This window comes from Cricetulus griseus, assembly GCF_003668045.3.
Source record: "Cricetulus griseus strain 17A/GY chromosome 1 unlocalized genomic scaffold, alternate assembly CriGri-PICRH-1.0 chr1_0, whole genome shotgun sequence".
NCBI lineage: Eukaryota > Metazoa > Chordata > Mammalia > Rodentia > Cricetidae > Cricetulus > Cricetulus griseus.
The window spans coordinates 71,969,140-71,987,156 of record NW_023276806.1 but is presented as its reverse complement, the minus strand read 5'-3'; the positions used below and the strand labels follow the sequence as shown (position 1 = coordinate 71,987,156).

General features: G+C 41.7%; 1 protein-coding gene across 2 annotated transcripts in view; it reads left to right on the top strand.

Annotated features, from left to right (window-relative positions):
- The first annotated feature begins 659 nt into the window (after positions 1-659).
- Map9 (microtubule associated protein 9) overlaps positions 660-18,017 on the top strand; it is a 32,308-nt gene continuing 14,950 nt past the window's right edge. The window contains exons 1-7 of one of the 2 annotated variants that reach the window (XM_027392936.2): positions 660-842; positions 1,561-1,711; positions 2,487-2,571; positions 5,849-6,154; positions 8,941-9,158; positions 13,137-13,230; positions 15,993-16,237. In XM_027392936.2, the coding sequence (XP_027248737.1) occupies positions 1,637-1,711; positions 2,487-2,571; positions 5,849-6,154; positions 8,941-9,158; positions 13,137-13,230; positions 15,993-16,237 (1,023 nt within the window). In that variant the 5' untranslated portion in view covers positions 660-842; positions 1,561-1,636. The remainder of the gene's footprint in view (positions 843-1,560; positions 1,712-2,486; positions 2,572-5,848; positions 6,155-8,940; positions 9,159-13,136; positions 13,231-15,992; positions 16,238-18,017) is intronic. The other variant, XM_027392937.2, reaches the window with a different exon arrangement.

The following is an 18,017-nucleotide window of genomic DNA, read 5'->3' as shown; positions in this document are numbered from 1 at the left end:
ACTATTAAGCGATTATCCGCTAAACATAGAAAGGAGAAACTTTCCATCAAAGATGTGAAACAGGCTCTCTACTGTGTGAACAATGGGATACTTATGTCCAAGCCCAGCTGTGTAGTGCATTAGTTGCAAGAAGTGCTCATATATAATATTAACCCAATGCAATTCGAGATACTTCCCAATATTTCACTACATATTGCACTCAGTATTCACAGCAACCCTTTAAGTCGGGCATCATTATAATTATTAGTTTCAGAAGAAATCAAAGCAAATCTTAATTTGCAAACGCCAAGAATCAAATAATCAGTTTGACTCTGAATATTGCAAAAGTCACTACCACGTTATTCTGTCCGTTCTGCTGACACTGTTCAGATTCACGGATTCCACATCCTACTGGCAAAACGACGCTTTGCATCGTGGTTACGTCATACCTGCACATAAACAAGGACTCAACTGAGCATGAGCAAATCCACGTTCCCTGTCTTGATGGCAGAGGGCGGTCCTATCTCCTAGGCAACAGCCATTGGATACAAGCTGCAACTGCACGGAGCTCCCAACACCTACACCGGTGACGTCACTTCCTTTGGTCTGTGCAGTTGTCCTAGCGACACAGGCGGAAAGGCGGTGTTGGGTACCCAAGAGACCAGGCGGGTTGGAAGTCACTTCCTCCCGGGGACGCTGTTGCCTAGCAACCGCCTTCCACCTCCATCTTTTGCCCCGCCTCCTGCTTATTTCAATACCTGGTTTCACAGACTTCCAGGCCCTGGCCCAGGGCGACATCGGTGCTAGATCCCAGCCGCTGTGTTCTCAGGTGGTCATAGGAGCACGGACGCAGGCGGCGCGGGGTGGGTACAGGAGGCTGCGAGCCATGGGGCTCCGAGGAGCCGTGGGAACCGCGCTGGGTGTGCTCGGGCCTGGCGCGTGCTGAGTCGGGAGCCGCGCGGAGCTAGGGACACGGACGCCACCTGGCCGGCCCGGGGAACTCTGGGCGGTGGCCGGCTATCCGAATGGGCCTCCAGCATCCACAGCGAGAAACAGCGACTTTAATGCAGCCTAGTGTAATGCAGCCTGGTGTCGAGACGTCTTTGTGTGTTTTCTGTGTGAGAGCAAACGATGGCTTGGGAAAATGTTGCTGCTGTTTGTAATTAAGCATTGTTTTTGAATATGGATATATGCAAGGCATTTTTTTTTTTCCGGGGCAGGGAAGGGGTCATATAACCTTGACTCTGACAGACCTCTTGGTCTAGTCTTGAAATGAGTCATACTGTCATCTGCAATGCTATATTGTTTAATAATGGAAAGGTGAAAAATATTTGGCAACATTTGGTGCTCATGCAGTTTGCTCATCCTTAAAATAGTTGCAGTGCAGTTAACTTGCTTTTGTATTTTCTTTTCGTGAAAACAAATTTGTTGTGAGAATTTCATGTTTTTACTAAAACGCCGTTTATATTTTTAGGTGAAAATATAGGCCAGTGTTCAGGGCAGGTTCTCTTTATTTGGCAGAGAGGGCACTAACCCCATGTAAAAACGTCTAATTCTTTTATCTATTTGTGTATTTTTCAGGCACCATCAAAGGCTGAATGTATTATTTCACTTATTTATTAACAATTGTATAAAAGTAGAGGAAAAGGAATACACTATGTCTGATGAAATCTTCAGCACAACTTTGGCATATACCAAGAGTCCAAAAGCTACCAAGAGAACTTCTTTTCAGGTAAATATGTCAAAGCATTTTGGTTTTGAGTGTCCTAGGACTCAGCACTTGCTGATTTGCCGGGGCGTGGAGGTTGGAGAAAAGTGGGAGGAGTTCTTGCTTTTCTTTTGCTGTGTTGTAGCGGATCTGTCAACTTTGGACACCGGTATTAAAACACCCACATATGTGGCTACCCTTTCTTCAGTATTGGCTTCTAAGTTGAAAGTGAAAGAGCCTCTTCAGAGCCTATCTCTGTCTAGACTTCAGTTTTTCTGTTGTAAGCATAAAAAGGACTTACAGTTGGATCCCTACAATTTCAAACTCTTCATCCGTTTTTGCAGTATTGATTATGCCCATCTCTGCAGTAGGCTTAAAGTACCAGTTTCAAGGCTGAGGGAAAGTATGGCTCAGTGGTAGGCTCCGGGCCTACCATGCTTGTCAAACCCAAGCCCCTACCTCCCTCAGAATATACTGGCCTCTAACAAAATGTCAGTTTCTAATAAATCCTATCCAAATTAATGCCCCTGTTATTGATTAGCATTTAGCTCTCAGATGGTAACCTGCAATTAATATAGCTGGTACTAGCAGTCACTCCCATAGGAGATGGCTCTAATTTCAGTGTTCTTCAGTGAGTTTGATGACTTGGGAACATGGCACAAGGTAAGCTTAGAGTGAATGCAGGTGAATGAAACTGAAATTTGAAAACAGAATAATCAAGTATTATTTGCTGAAAAATTACTTCTAAGTATGAGACATCCTGCTTGGATGGGAATTGATATTACTAATCTCATTTCAGGATGAGCTGATCAGAGCAATTACAGCCCGGTCAGCCAGGCAGAGAAGTTCTGAATACTCCGATGACTTCGACAGTGATGAGATTGGTATGTAAAGGAATACACAAATGAACCGGTTTCCTGTATTTTACTTCCTTAGTTACATTTCACCTACCCCTAACTTCATATAATACAATGCCTATGAATTCACTAGTTTCAGAACTCCATGTGTGCAATTAGTTAGAAAGCCACGCTTAATACTCAAGAAACTTATGAATTATTCTTGCTTATTTCTGAGTGTGAATTTAAAAACATATAAATACATTATTGCTACATCTACAGTAAAACGATGCCTTAGGAGTAAGCTATATTGGAAAGCAGTTTCATTTTTAAGTTCAACTTTTAGAATCCTACAATTAGCCAGCAACCAGAGCTCTCAGGATCAAATATTGGTGCTCCTGAGGAGCACTTTGTAATGCTCCATGCAGACATATTCGGGCTTGGAATTGTGGGTACAGTAGCTATTTCCTGTTACTGGTATAAAACATCATGATGTAGAAAGAGTTTATATTAGTTTATAGTTTTAGAGGGATGGAAATCCATCATGGGGGGTAGCAAACATGAAGCAAAAAGCAAGCTAATACCTGCTCATCAAACAATGCCACCAACTGGAGACCAAGTAGTCAGGTACCTGAGTCTATGGGGAACATTCTCATTCAAACCACCATATTCCACTTTCTGTAACCCCAGAACTCATAGTCATGGTAAAACACATTTAGATCCACTTTAAAATCCTCATGGTCTTTAACATTTTCAACACTGTTTAAAAGTCCAGTCTCTTTTGAGACTCAGGGCATCTCTTAATTGTAACCCCTTGAAAAATCAGAAAAGGAAACTACATGCTTCCAACATATGACTGGACAGGATATACATTACCATTCCAAGATAGAAATGGGGGGAGCATAGTGAGGAAATACGGAACTAAAGCAAGACTGAAAGGAACATAGCAGGGCAAACTTGAAGTCCCACATAGCTCTGGATCTAGTGTCTGGGACTCTAGCTGGCTCTGCCCTTAAGCTTTTCATCTCTCTTTTGTGCTGGTTCTAATCTTGTATTTAATTCACTTTGGCAGATATCTCATGGCTCTGCATCTCCAGCATCTTAGGGTCCCCAACACACAGCCCAAGTTTCATTTTCACAATTTCACACAATGGTTTTTTGACCTCTTAGACCCTTCAGACAGAGACTTGTGTGTCACAGGTTGCCTAACCTAGGGGTCTCTCTATAACCCATAGGAGGAGAGTCCATGATCCTCTCACATTTCTGCATTGAGTGCCTCCAAAGTCCTTATCAGGTTTGACTGTCAGCTTAGGGTGGGCTCTCACTCCCTTGAGTCACTTTAAAAAAAAAAATCCCATTGATTTCTAGAAGTGGAATTCCATAAGCTCTTTCACAACTGGAAATTTAGTTACTTAGATGGGAGAGGTCTTAACCTGAGGGCTCCCTTCCCTTTGATCTATTGCAGAGCCAGGAGCCTCCTGTAGCAGTGATCTCATCAGCCTCCAGGCTCAAGTTGTGCTGCAACCTTAAGCTTCCTTGGGCTCTTTTTCTCTCCAAGCTGTATTTCTTTCTGCTTCACTTCTTCATTTGTCTTATCTACCTACATAAGCAAAATCAGCAAAACCCACACCACAGCTTCAATGGCACACTGTCTTCAAGCTTCCTCTGGCAAAGAAAGTAATCCATTGCTTTTTAAGTTCGTGTTTTATTTGCTTTCTATTGCTGTGCTAAAACATTAACCAAATCTCAACTTGGGGAGGAAAGGGTTTATGTGGCTTAGGCTTCTTCATAACAACCCATCACTGAGGTAGGAGCCTAAGATAGAAGCTGAAGCAGAGAACATGAAAGAACACTGCTAAGTGGCTTACTCCTCCTTAGCTTGCTCATCTTGCTTTCTTACACTGTCAGGACTCACTGCTTAGGGATGGCACTGCCCACAGAGGGCTGACCCTCCCATCCCACATCAATCATTAATCAAAAATATGCTTTGTAGATGTGCCCACAAGCCTGTATGTTGGAGTCATTTCTTCTGCTGTGGTTTCCTCTTCCCAGATACTCTAGTTTGTGTCAAAGTGACAAAACCAAAACCCTCACATTTATCCTCAGGCAAGATCGTATGACAAAGGCAGAAGGCATTCAGATTCTTCACCAGAATATCACAGGAATGGCCTCTACCCCAGATGCTGTTCAAATCCTTGCTTCTTCCTGAAACTTCTTGAACTGGCCCTCTACAGTCCCCATTACTCTCAGAACTTCAGTCTTCCAGGCTAGAATGGACTTTCAAGCTCTCCTTACAGGCTTTTACTGCTATTCTAATCCAGAGTTCTGGGGTATTCCACATCCCACCAAAACCAATGTGATCAGGTTTCTAACAGCAGCAGCCCACTCTCTGGTACTAAGGTCTGCATTAGTTACTCTTTTGTTGCTGTGAGTCAACACCATGGCCAAAAGTGACTAATAGAAGGGTTTATTTTGGCTTATGGTCTCAGAGAAATGTGAGTCAATCATGGTGGGGGCAGCATGGCCGAAAGTTGCAGGCATGGGTGGCAGGAACAGGGGGCTGAAAGATAACAATAGCAGACAAGAAGCAGAGAGCAAGCTGGAAGTGGGTCAAGGCTGTGAGCTCCCAAAGCCTGTCCTTAGTGACATCCTTCCTCCACAAGGTAGAACCGCTCACCAAACAGTGCCACCCACTGGGGACCAAGTGTTCAAGTGTATCTGAGGTCGTGGCAAACATTCTCATTCAAACCACCAAAGTGGGTCATTTTGAGAAATATACCCTCCACATTAATATATCCACTATTTTGCTTTAACTTGGTTTCTATTGAGTAAAACATTCCACTGTAGGTTTCAGGTATAAGCATATAGAATTCTAAATCTGAAATTAAGTGCGCTACTCTGTAATATTCATAATGAATATTACATAATGAATAAATGTTCTCTGTAAAAACGTTTTCAATAGCTGTTAAGTCATGTGTGTCTTGTTAAGTTAGTGCTCTTTATTAGACTATAATATTTTGGGGTGGGTACTATATTTAGTAGCCTTTGAGGGACATACCCCAGAATAAACACAGTACTGTAGGCACTTGATAAATAATTTTAATATGTTAATGAAACTCAAATTTTATTTCATAAATGTCAACAAGGTGTGCCTAGATTAGCTGTTTTTAAGAGTTGCAAAATAATTTTGTGCTTATTTGGGGTCGTTGATTAATTTCTAGTCCATTCTCTTCCTGAAGATCGTTGCTTTTCAAAGAAATGAAATATAACCTTCGGATGTTCAAGGTACACTCTTGAATTCACCGTTTTCTTGTTTATATTTCAGTTTCTTTAGGTGAATTTTCAGATACCTCAACAGATGAAAGTCTAGTTAGAAAAAAGGTGAATGATTTTCATATATCTGACGATGAGGAAAAGAGTTCTCCAAGACTGTCTTTTTTGAAAACCAAGAAAGTCAACAGTGATGTAGCCAAAGATGGGCAGGAATCTGTCACACAGATCAGTGAAGACATGTCACCAGATGTTCATGATGATCCCAAATCCCAAAATGATGATCAAGAAGTTGGAAAAGAGATTACCGAAATAAAGGCAAAGCCCAGAGTTCTTCCTATCAAAAAAAGTACATCTTCAGGTAACTTAGGAAATTACTATAATTACATTTCCAGAACATTTTTTAAGATAACCTGTCACAAAATGCTTTTTTTTATGATAGCTAACATATTTAACTGTCCAGTTTTCCAGCTATAACTTAGTAATCATAGCTACGAAAGCCCTGTGTATATTCACTCTGGAGTCTGTACTGGGGCTTAAGAGAAAGCCAGAGCTGTTGTGGTCCCCCACCGATGTAGCTCGCAAACTCCAGGCTCATCAGCTTCAGTTCTGTTTGTGGGCATGGGGCTGCAGTGAATCTATTCTAATCTCCACATGTTTCCAGGATTAAAACAGTCATCTACAAACTGGGGGTGTAGTGAGGTGGTAGATATGTGGCTAGCTTGCACAAGGCCCTGGGTTCAAGTTTAGGTCCATGAAGCATGGAAACATTTCTATACTAATATTTGGCTTTTGTTGTTAATGAAGCTTCCAGACTCTCCTTAAGAAAATAGAATCTTTCTTTAAACTACTGAATGGAACTATCAGCCAAAATCTAGTTTCCTGATGGTAGCTTCCTGGTGTGATTGGGAAGTACTGGAGTACTCTCCACTAGTGTGCTAAACAGGTGACCTTGGGGGGGAAGGATGGAGTACAGCCATGTGGTGCTCCGGGAGCCTGTGGAGATGGAGTGTGACTGTGTCTCCTGTTCATCTTTCTTTCTGTCATGTGTAGTGCTGTCAGATATTTCATACCATGGTAGATGGCAGCAGTAACATCAAATAAAACTTTATTACAGATGTATGTGAAGGAGTGACCGTTCCCTCCCTGATAATTCTAGGAACTTTAAGAGGATAAAAGTAGAGCAGAGACCCTTGGAAAAGTGTCCAAGACACTGGTTAAAAACATTGCCACATGTTAGTTGTATGTGACTTGGGCAAATGGCTTCAGCCACTTCAAGAGTAGGAGGGCAAACCTGTTTTTCCTGTTTCCTGTCCCACAGTGTTGTTTAGAGAATCTTTTGAAGTAACTGGAAAATGCCATCAAATGTCAGCAGTCAGTATCAGGAAGCTGAATTAACTTCTAACCGGAGCCTTCCAAGTGTAGTGATGGAATCACAGAGGGAAAGGGTTGAACTTAGTTATTAAGCAAATATGAGGACTGAGAATATAGGATAATGGTAAAGTCTTTATCCAACATTTGTCAAGGGTCCTAAATTTGATCCCCAGAACTCACCAGAGAAATAAATAAATAAAGGAAAAAAGGAAGTCAGAGAAGAAATGTGAATACAGCATCAAAAATTAGGCTGGAACAGCTGGGTATGTATTATTACCAGTTGACAGAGGTGTCAAGCAATTCTCCACCTAGTTAATCCATTTTAAAGCTCTGCAAGAGCCTGCTGTATTAATGAACACATAAAGTCCTATCACTCTAGAGGGTGAGGCAGCAGGATTGCTGTGAGTTTGAGGCTAGCCTTCACTACATAGATGTGGGATGAAAAACAAGACATTCTTTTAATTGCTGGAAAAAGTGGGTGGGGAAGCTGGAGTGAAGGTAAAATTAAAATGAGCAAGACAATAGTATGTTGTAACCACAAGGTGGCAGAAGAATCCCTTTCAGTGTTTCCATCTAAGTAGATAATCCTGTTAAGGTTGAAGCAAAATTGTTCAAATGAATAGAACTTACTTTTCTTCTTGAAAATTCGACATTATTTCCGGAAATAGAATTGGGGCATAAAATCACTAAAGTTGTTGGGTTCTTCTGTTTGAAGAATAATAATTGAGGCTAGAGGCCAAGAAAAGTACATGGAACAGAGAACTCATAAAGGATCAAGATGAATGGATGGGCCGGGCGGTGGTGGCGCACGCCTTTAATCCCAGCACTTGGGAGGCAGAGGCAGGCGGATCTCTGTGAGTTCGAGACCAGCCTGGTCTACAAGAGCTAGTTCCAGGACAGGCTCCAAAGCCACAGAGAAACCCTGTCTCGAAAAAACTAACTAACTAACTAAATAAATAAATAAAATAAAAAAATATGAATTGATGGATGCATAGCTGATTCATTCATTTCAAAAAGAATGTACGTCCTGACTTTAGCCATGCTCTCTAAATCAATTGCTTGTTTTTTTAAATTTTTATTCTGTATTTATGATGCTGAGGTTTAAACAGTTTTCTTGGGTGCTAACCACCCTCTGTACCACATAACCACTGAATGCTAACCACCCTCAGTACCACAGAACCACTGAGTGCTAACCACCGTAGTACCACAGAACCACTGAGTGCTAAGCACCCTCTGTACCACCATAATAGCCAAAGAACCTATTTCTCTAACTGGTTGTCTTTGCAGCCCTTCCTCCAGCAAGAGGTCTTCCATCCCCTGAAGGGCAGCATCATTTTCGGCATGATTATAGAGCACTCAGCTTTGTTTTTGTCATTTTATTTATTTAGAATCTTACATTTTGTCTACCTACAAAGTCTTTGGGTGGAGACCTTGTGGCTGAATGGTTAAAAGGGCTGGTGTTGTATGGAGTGCCTGGCTTCAGAAGCCATTTCATTTCCTAAAGGAAAGGTTGTGTGATGGTTTATATTTTGGACATGTTTTCAATACTAAGAGAACTCAGAAAATTGAAATTAATTTTTATAAAACTAAACTAGACTAGGTAACTACAGGATGGCAACAGTACTTTTAGATTTTGATTACGGGACCTGTGCTTTATGGGAGCTTGTGGAGAAGTGTGTGCTCGCCCGATGCTCCAAGCACTGCAGCCTCTCCAGGAGGGTAGCCGAAGCCGAGGTCAGTTTCACACACTCGCCTGAAAGTTTCCTTTTTCAGGGGAAAACAGCAGCAGTCATGAAGCAGATGACCATTTTAAGCCTTCACCTCGACCCAGGAGCATAAAAAAGAGCATCCCCATGGAGGAGGGTGACAGACCAGATGACAAAAAACAGTCCCCGAGTGAAGACTCTGCCACCATGCCTTCCCTTCCAAGGCAGAATGGCACAGAGTTGGAAACTGAGGAAAAAGTACACTCCGAAAACCTTGATCTTGAGGTTGGCATAATGTACAACTGTTGAGTTGTTCTTTAGTTCAGACCTATCTCGTGTGTGTGTGTGTGTGTGTGTGTGTGTGTGTGTGTGTGTGTGTGTGTGTGTTTGTGTGTGTGTCTGCGCATGCACCTGCACATGGGTTCACATGTGTGTATATGTATATTGCATTTTATTTTGAAATCGTTAAAGAGATCTCGTTGGGTTTTTTTGGGGTTTTTTTTGTTTTTTTGTTTTTTTTTTTTTTAATTTCCTTGACTGTAAAAGTAGCATGATTTTACATGCCACTAGAAAGGTACACCCATAAGTTATAGTGAGATGCATCCATTTCAAAAGAGGTAAAATGTTAAAATAATTTTGTTTTTCTGGGTATTTGTAGTGTTACTTATCTTGAATTATAAATTATGTGACTATCTTTGCTGATGTAATTTTTTTGGCTAAGTACAGTTCAGTTCATGACCTTTATTTGGCTAGCCTCACTCTTAGGGTACTATTCTGTATTCTGTGAGACTTGGTCCATCCTCAGGTTTCCGTGAGGAGTTATGATTGCAGTGTCACCAGGGAGAACACTTGTCACCTCACTTTGTCTTTTACTGTGAAAAGCCAGCTTCCAGCTCATGTCTCAGAAAAGTACACTGCCCCCCCCCACCTCAATCTTCTTGGGCAGATGAGGGAAGATGAGCTGCAAGCAGCCTGGCCAGGTCTCCTCCACTCTCCACTCATCTGCAATGTGGGTGGAAGGACCTGCTAACAGAAGTGGTGCAGGGCCACATGAGTACCCTGAGTCCATAAATTTCTACTGCTAAGTCACTATGTGGCTAGGGAGCCGCATCTCCTTTAGAGCTGACGGGCTTGACCTCACTTGTGGCTCCTCTGGCTAGTTCTTAATATGCTCAGAAAAATCAAGAGAGGAACTGAAACAGTGATTTTATGTATTTAATATAATCACCTACTACACCTACCTTCTGAGCAAAAATCGGCCCACGGGTGCAATAGTGTCATGGCTGAGTGAAGTTAACCAACTCCTTTCTCATTGGACTTTGGACCTACTTCATAAAACCTCCTATCTGGCATTTAAAATATGATGAGAGTATATGATTTGGGATGTCATACACCCTCTGGGGGAAGCTACTAATGATTGCTTTTGGTAAAAAGGATATGGTGTCAAACTGCCCTGAAAATTATTATAAGTGCTCCTCTCATCCTTGGTGATAAAAGCTTCAGTTTGCAGTGGCAACACTTAACGATATCTAAATCATCCACTAGGATCAGAGAGCATTGCAGAAAGAGGGGCCAAAAGAATGTAAGAGCTGAACAATGGGAGGAGTGATGTAAACAGCAATCTTCTGGACATGACATGGCTAGCGAGTGCATGAATACACAATACGGCTACCCATACAAAACTTACATGGCACTAGGTCCATCAATAACTCCATCATAAATGGAGGGATGGATCATATGGCCTCATTGTCATAGAAACTACAGGCATTTAAAGGTGGCAAGGGCAATGTGGTCATATAATCCAATAGTGTAGTCATGCATGTATTGTCCTCCTCATTCAAATAACTTCTGATTTATTCAGAACCGTAACCTTTACAAAAAAGCATGAAAAAAATGGGGCATCAACCTGGGAAGAAGGTATTTGTTGAGAGATGAAGAGAATAGGAGGAGATAATGACAGGGACTTCAAACAAAGAACATTATGTATTAAATTTGTGGAGTCACAAAAGAAAAAAGTAAATGTATAAAAGAAAATAAATGCTGGTGTGACATAGAGAAAAATAATTAATATAATTACCTACTTAATTGAATATTGCCTTGGTTTCCTATAGTTGCTGGAACAAACTGCTACTAGCCAAAAGGTTGACAGAAGGAGAAATTTACTTTCCTAGCTCTGAAATCTAGGTGTCAGAGATCTAGGTGTCATTCTCTTTAAGACCCAAGAGGGGCCTTTCTTCTTGTCTCTTCAGTGTGCCAGTAGTCATCAACCCTCCCTAATCTAAAGAGGCATCACACCACCCTGCCTTCATCACCAAGCCTTGTGCCTTTTTCCCTCTTCTTTTCCTAAAACAAACCCTGCCAGAGTTAGGACAGTATGCCCTCATCTTAACTACAACTACATCTGTAAATATGGTACTAATATGACCCACTCTGGGTAGACATGAATTGGGAAAGGGAGCTCCATTTATGCAGGCACAGATTCTTCTTCTTTAATGATTTATTATTTTTACTTTTTGTGCATTGATGTTTTGCTTGCATGTATGTCAATGTGAGGGTGTTGGATCCCCTGGGACTGGAGTTGCAGATAGTTGTAAGCTGCCACATGGGTGGTGGGAATTGAACCAGGGTCCTCTGAAAGAGCAGCTAGTGCTCTTAACCACTGAGCCATCTTTCCTGCTCCAGATACAGATTCTTAACTGTAAATATTTCCTTAGATTTTTCATGTCCCCTGCCTTAAAATGTGATGTATCTGTGTGCTCCTTTTTTTTTTTTTTTAATAGTGTCATACTATGGCAACAATCTAACAGGAACATATCCAGCCATAACCCCACTCTCTCAGCAGTGGCACTATTCTTCTCTCCCAGACTGCCTTCCTCATGTTGGTCATCACTCTATTTGTGTTTTGTGTTGGACCTCTCATTTGTAAGGCATGGAGTCTTTCCATGCTGTGAGGTGGCCCTGAAGACATATCCATATGGTTTCTGACATAGCCCATAATGGAGAACTAGTATCCTGTGGGACACTCTATTTTTAACAATCGAATGCTCCCCACTGCTCAGGGTAAGTCTCCCTGGCTCTGCTTCCTCTTCAAGGTCATTCTCATAGGGCTTTCTCGTGGAGTTTGACCAAGCCTTCTCTTCCCTAGGTGTGTAACCTTTGTCTCCTCACTCACCACAGCCAAGTGTGTTCAGTGGCATGCAAGCCCCTTCATCTTTGTGTGAGCTCTCACTTGATGAGCATCTCCTCCTCTGCCTAGCCCTGTGGATACCACACCAGGTGTGGAAGAGGTGGGAGTGAGTGAGTGAGTGAGTGAGTGAGTGAGTGAGTGAGTGAGAGTGAGTGAGTGAGTGAGTGTCTGAGTGACATTTGCTTCCTCTCTGCATCTTCCTCTTGCCTTTCCTCAGTGTGCATACCTGTGCGCATGACTGAAGTACATATCAGTCATGCACTTTCCTGGCTTAAAGCCTTATTGATCAAGACATTTTAAATTTTGTGCTTTGATTTCTTACTCTTTTGTGCACCTTCCGTCTCTACATGTGTGGAGGCCATTGCGGGATGAGTTTTTTTGTTGTTGTTGTTGCTGTTTTTGTTTTGTTTATTTTCAAGATGTAATGATCAGGCTTAAATGTCAGTTGGGATTATTTATTGTTTTTTGTGTCTGTTATTGTGTTTGTATGTCTCTGTCTTCTCTTATTTACTAGAAGTTTGTCATGAAAAGTTAAATTAGAAGTTAAACTATTTGGGATTGGAAACTTCTTTGTGGAGAGGTCTGTGCCCTTAAGTTTTTTTTCTATATTATTCCTGTTTTGTTTTACATTGCATTTAGTTACTAACTTTAGTTTTTCTATTGTCTCTGTGCATCTGTGCCTGCTGTGGCTTGCCTGCAGAGGACAGAGGACAACTTTGTGGAACTTACAATCTTCTGGCCTTACATGGGTTGTGGGGAGTAGCAAGCTTTCCATCTCCTGAGCCATCTTGCTGGCCCCTGGTTTTTTCTTCCTGATAGTTTGGTGGGTACTGTTGAGGACCGAAAAGAGTATCCCATTCCCAAGAGCTGAGGTTCCAGGCAGGTTTGAACTGCCCACATCAGTTCTAGAATCTGAGCTGGAGTCCTGTGGAAGAGCAGGAAGCAATCTCAACCCTTGAGCCAACTTTCCAACACAGACAGTGTTAATGACTTTCTGTTGCCTCTGGGAGTTAATGACTCTGTTGCCTCTGGGAGTCCTTAAGGCTAACTTTATATGGTAAATATTTTCTTAACAGGACTCGCTCTTACAAAGTCTGACCTCATCGTCCATCAAAGAAAGCCCTGCAAATTGCACCTCACCAGGATCTCAGGAAAAGATATCCATAAAAGGTAGTTACACCTATTACTATACCCTGTTTGTGAACTCTGTATCACTCCAGTGTTCAGTCTGCAAGCAAAACTGTATTTTGTATATTTACAGGAAAAGGTATGTTTGCTTTTGTATGAGCTTTAACCCTGACGATGCAATTGATTGGGTGACTTTACGACACAGAAGTTAATTTCACAATGCCTCAGATTCTTCAGTGTATTGTAGTTACTTGTCTCAAAAGGCTGTTGGGAAAATTAAGCATTATAGTCTTTTATGCCTCCAGCAAAGTCTCAAGGACAACTGGAATTGTAACGATAAATCTTTCCAACAACCGCCCAAAATAACACACAGATATTCATATTAGGTACAATGCTGCTGGCCAATAACTAGGATTTCTTAATTGCAAGCTCTGTCTTAAGTATCAGCCATAACTACTAATCTATATATTTTATAAAGACTTATATTATCGAGTATGCCAGCCATATTCATCCTCTCTTGAGATCACATGGCGACCCCTGTCTTTACTACATTTCCCAGAATCCTCCTTGACTCCTAGCCCCACCTATCTTGCTTTCCTATTGGCCAACAGTGCTTTATCTATCAACCAGTAAGACAAACATATACACAGAAGGACTAAGTCTCTTATGCCTCCAGCAAAGTCTCAAGGACAACTGGAATGATCATTTAAAGGGAACCTGTATTACGTGTTTGATGCTGTAATCATACAGAGAACACATCATAATGGCCACCGGGACTTTTTATGCAGACACAGGCAGATGGACAGAGTAGCAAGCCTCTCTAGGCCTGTGAATTTAATCATCCATCTCATGTAGTTGTGAGAAATTTAAAATTTTAAAAATTACCAATACCTAGAAGGCCCTGAGACTACTATTAGAGTAAGTGCATATTAAATATGAGGTGTGCATTAACTGGTAATGTTATTCCCTTTGTTAATGTTGGAGTATGTAAAGCTTGATGCAGCCAAAATGAGGAGCTCGTTGCAGGGACTGTAGTGGCATTCCTTAAGTGCTGTGCTGGTTAATATTAGTCAACTAGACCTGTCTCAGAAGAGGCAATCCCAGTTGAGGAGAACCTCCATCAGCCCTGCTTGTAGGCAAGTTAGTGGATCATTGTCTTGATTAATAATGTATGGTAAAAAACCAGCCTGGTGTAGGTGATGTCGCCCCTGGGCAGATGGCTGAGTGGTATAAGAAAACAAGCTGAGCAAGCCATGGTGTATAAGCCATTAAATGGTGATCCTCCATAGGCTCTGCTCCAGTTCCTGCCTTGATCTCCTGCCCTGGCTTCCCACAACAATGGACTGTGAACAGGTCATGTAAGCCAAATAAACCCTTTCCTTCCCAAGGTGATTTTACTCATTGTTCTGTCACAGCTAAAGAGAGGTAAACAAAGATAAATACTTACTATGTAGTGCAATTTTTGTCATTTCACAGATTAAACAAACAAAAAACAAAATTGAAGTGCAGAGCTATTGAGACACATACCTAAGGTCAGTGATGAGACATAGTTTGACTTTGGCTCCTAAGTTCTTGTTCTTTTCACCGCTCCAAAGATTCCAATAATGAATTGAGTCATGGATGCTCTTCAGATTCAAACAGAACAACTGTAATGATGAAGTGATTTTGAAACTTAGTTCCTCCCCAAAATCTTCCCCCCAGTGAGCTATAATGAAAGCAGCTGAATGAAGACTTTTCAGTAACTGGAAATTAGATGTTGGTGGAAATCCAAATGGCTGTTACACAGGGACTGCAAGCTTTTATGTTGAATATCACATAAGTGACTGCTGGTTTCCTTCTGTTGGACGTCCCACAGTGTCATAGAGTCAATGTAAATAGAAGCAATTCAGAGAAAGCCAAGCTTAGTCTTCTTATGGGGAGCTTAGGCCTGTGCCGAGGAGTCCTGAATGTGCAACAGGCCAGCCCTTGGCACCTTCTTCATGTGAGATGATAGAGAAATAAAGGAGTGAAGCTCGTCTGAGCTTGACTAGAGCACGGTGTAAGATGAGTGACATGAGTCTGTGTTTCCCTCCCCATCTGGGCAGCTCACCTGAGCTGCCACTACCCACAGTGCTGCTGAGCTGTTTGCCTCCTGCTTTCCCAGCAGGCTCTCTTAGCTTTAATAGGATGGATTACAGTCTGGGTTTCTTGATTTGCATATCCACATGTTCTCCTTTACTTGGGAGTAATTATTCCATTCTAATTATGCGTATGCTGTGTTCTTTAAGTATGATGAGGCTTGTCAAATGTTAGATTGAATGAGCATTTTTGCATTCATAGATCAAGTGTGTTCTAATTTAATTAGATAGTTTTCATTGTTTTATTTTGTAAGAAAAAAAGAGATTATATCCAGGCATCATGGCAGATGCTTAGCATTCCAGCACTTGGGAGGTAAAGAAAGATGATTCAGGGGTTCAAGGCCAGCCTCAGCTATAGGACACCCTGCTTCCAAAAGAAAAAATTAGCAGTTAAGAGCACATATTACTGTTATTCTAGAGAACCCAAGGTTCATTCCTAGCACCCACATCAGGCAGCTCTCAATTGCCTGTAACCCCAGCTATTGGGAATTTTGACTCCTCTGGCCTCTGAGAAGAGCAACTGTGTTCATATTAACTGACACACACACACACACACACACACACACACACACACACACACACACTTTTAAAAGTTATGAAAATACTCAGTTGAAGGATAGTAAATGAATCTGTCATACCCTGTGTGGAATGAGAAGGATTTAGTGCTGTCTCTCTGCCTCCAAACAGATCATGATGGAGAACCTACTGAAATCTGGGATTCCTTGATATCAAATGAAAATGAAGAGAATTCAGTCTTGGTAAACTGTGTTACTCCTGAAGTTGAGCTGCCTAAGACAAGTCAGGTGACTGCTGATGACACTGAAGAAGAGAAAGAGAAGGCTGGGTTTACAGATGATGACTTCACCACTGACCCACTGCTCTCCACATCCCCAAGTGTCATAACACCCACCGAGACAGCAGAGCCGGCCAAGGTATGTTGGTAATGTGTAGCCTTGGCACTGCAGCTTCATACATGAAACAGAACCTTCAAACATCTTATTTCTGTCCTCACAGCTCTATATTAGTGTGGAGAACATCTTTTGTATTTTCAAGTAAATGTTACTTAATTCAGTTGAATTTCAATTTCAAGGAAAGTTTGCACTTGGCACAATGAAGCCAAATGTTCACTGGGACCTGTCAGGCATAGTAATATACTTTAAAATTTTCATAACCACATAGTATATGTGTCTCTATATAGGTGAAATGTGAACTCACGGAGGAATAAAAACTGATTTTTAAGGGGTGCAATGAAAAGGGGACAGACTCACAGATACAGAGTAAGGCTGAAGCCACCTCAGACCCTGCACTGCCATGCCAAGCACGAGCTAGAGCAAGGGAGAGAGTGGCTTTCTCCTCCAGCTTTTAAGTTGTATGTAGTGCCTCAGGCTACGTCCTCGAGCCAGTACCTCAAAGCTATTGGTGGAAAGAATTCCCACAATAATAGGTTTCTATAGATCAGATCATAAAAATGCAACTGTCTAGAACAGCTATGGAGATGTTACATTGATGATGTGTTAGTATCTCTTCAAAACATAAACAACTTTAATGAAAGGTTTGAAGAGCGCCTTGGGCATAGTAGTGAGTTTCAGTCTAAGTTCTATGAGACCCTTCTGAGAGACAAAAACAGAGAGGCATCCATAGAGAAGCAGATGGGGGAGGGGAAAAGGAAAGGAGGAGGGAGAGAAAGAAAAGAGAAGGGAAGCTTTGTAAAAGTGTTTTTCAATGTCTGTCCCTTCGAGCCATCATCAGGAGTATCATTATAATGTTAGGAATAGATTTATCTTTTCTAGGATAATTTTGTTCCATGATAAGATACATCAGAGTACCATGCTTTTCCAATTTACAGTGCAGCACTTGTAGTCTTTACTTCTTCTGAGTTTAGTCTTACTCTGTCTGAGAGTCAGATTAGAATGTCTGTGTCTATCCATTGTGTCTGGCTGAGAACTGGCTTACATAATACAAACTCCAAAGTGATCAAACCATACCTGGGAGGCTCCTGAAGCCCTGGTCACCACTGCCCCGAATGTAGGATTGGGCTCATCTTGGCCCAATCTTCTGTTAGCCCAGCCCCTTCTGAGTAGAGGTGAGTTGTGTCTAACAAGGAAAAGTCCTTTATAAAATATACACAGGATCTTAGACTAGGAACAAGCCTAAATTAAAACATGGGCCAGCCGTTGGTGGCACATGCCTTTAATCCCAGCACTCCGGAGGCAGAGGCAGGTGGATCTCTGTGAGTTCAAGGCCAGCCTGGTCTCCAGAGCGAGTACCAGGATAGGCTCCAAAGCTACACAGAGAAACCCTGTCTCGAAAAAAAAACAAAAAAAAAAAAAAAAAAACAAAAAAAAAAAAAAAAAAAAAAAAAACATGGTTTACACCCAACAGTAAGCATGGAATCTTCTTCTGAGATGGACTTTTGGTTTTATTCTCATGCTCTGCTGAGTGGTCCTTTCTACTTTGAACCCATTAACCATCCCATCTCTCCCCATCCCCCCATCCCCTGCCACTGCTGCATACAGTTTATTTGTTGTTTCTGGGTGTCTTAGCATTTCTGATGCTGTGAAGAGACACCATGACCATGGCAACTTTTGTAAGGAAAACATTTAATTAGGGTGGTTCTCTTACAGTTTCAGAGGTTCAGTCTATTGTCATCATGACAGGGAGCATAGTAGTGTGCAGTCAGACATGGTGCTGACTGAGAGTAGCCGAGGGTAT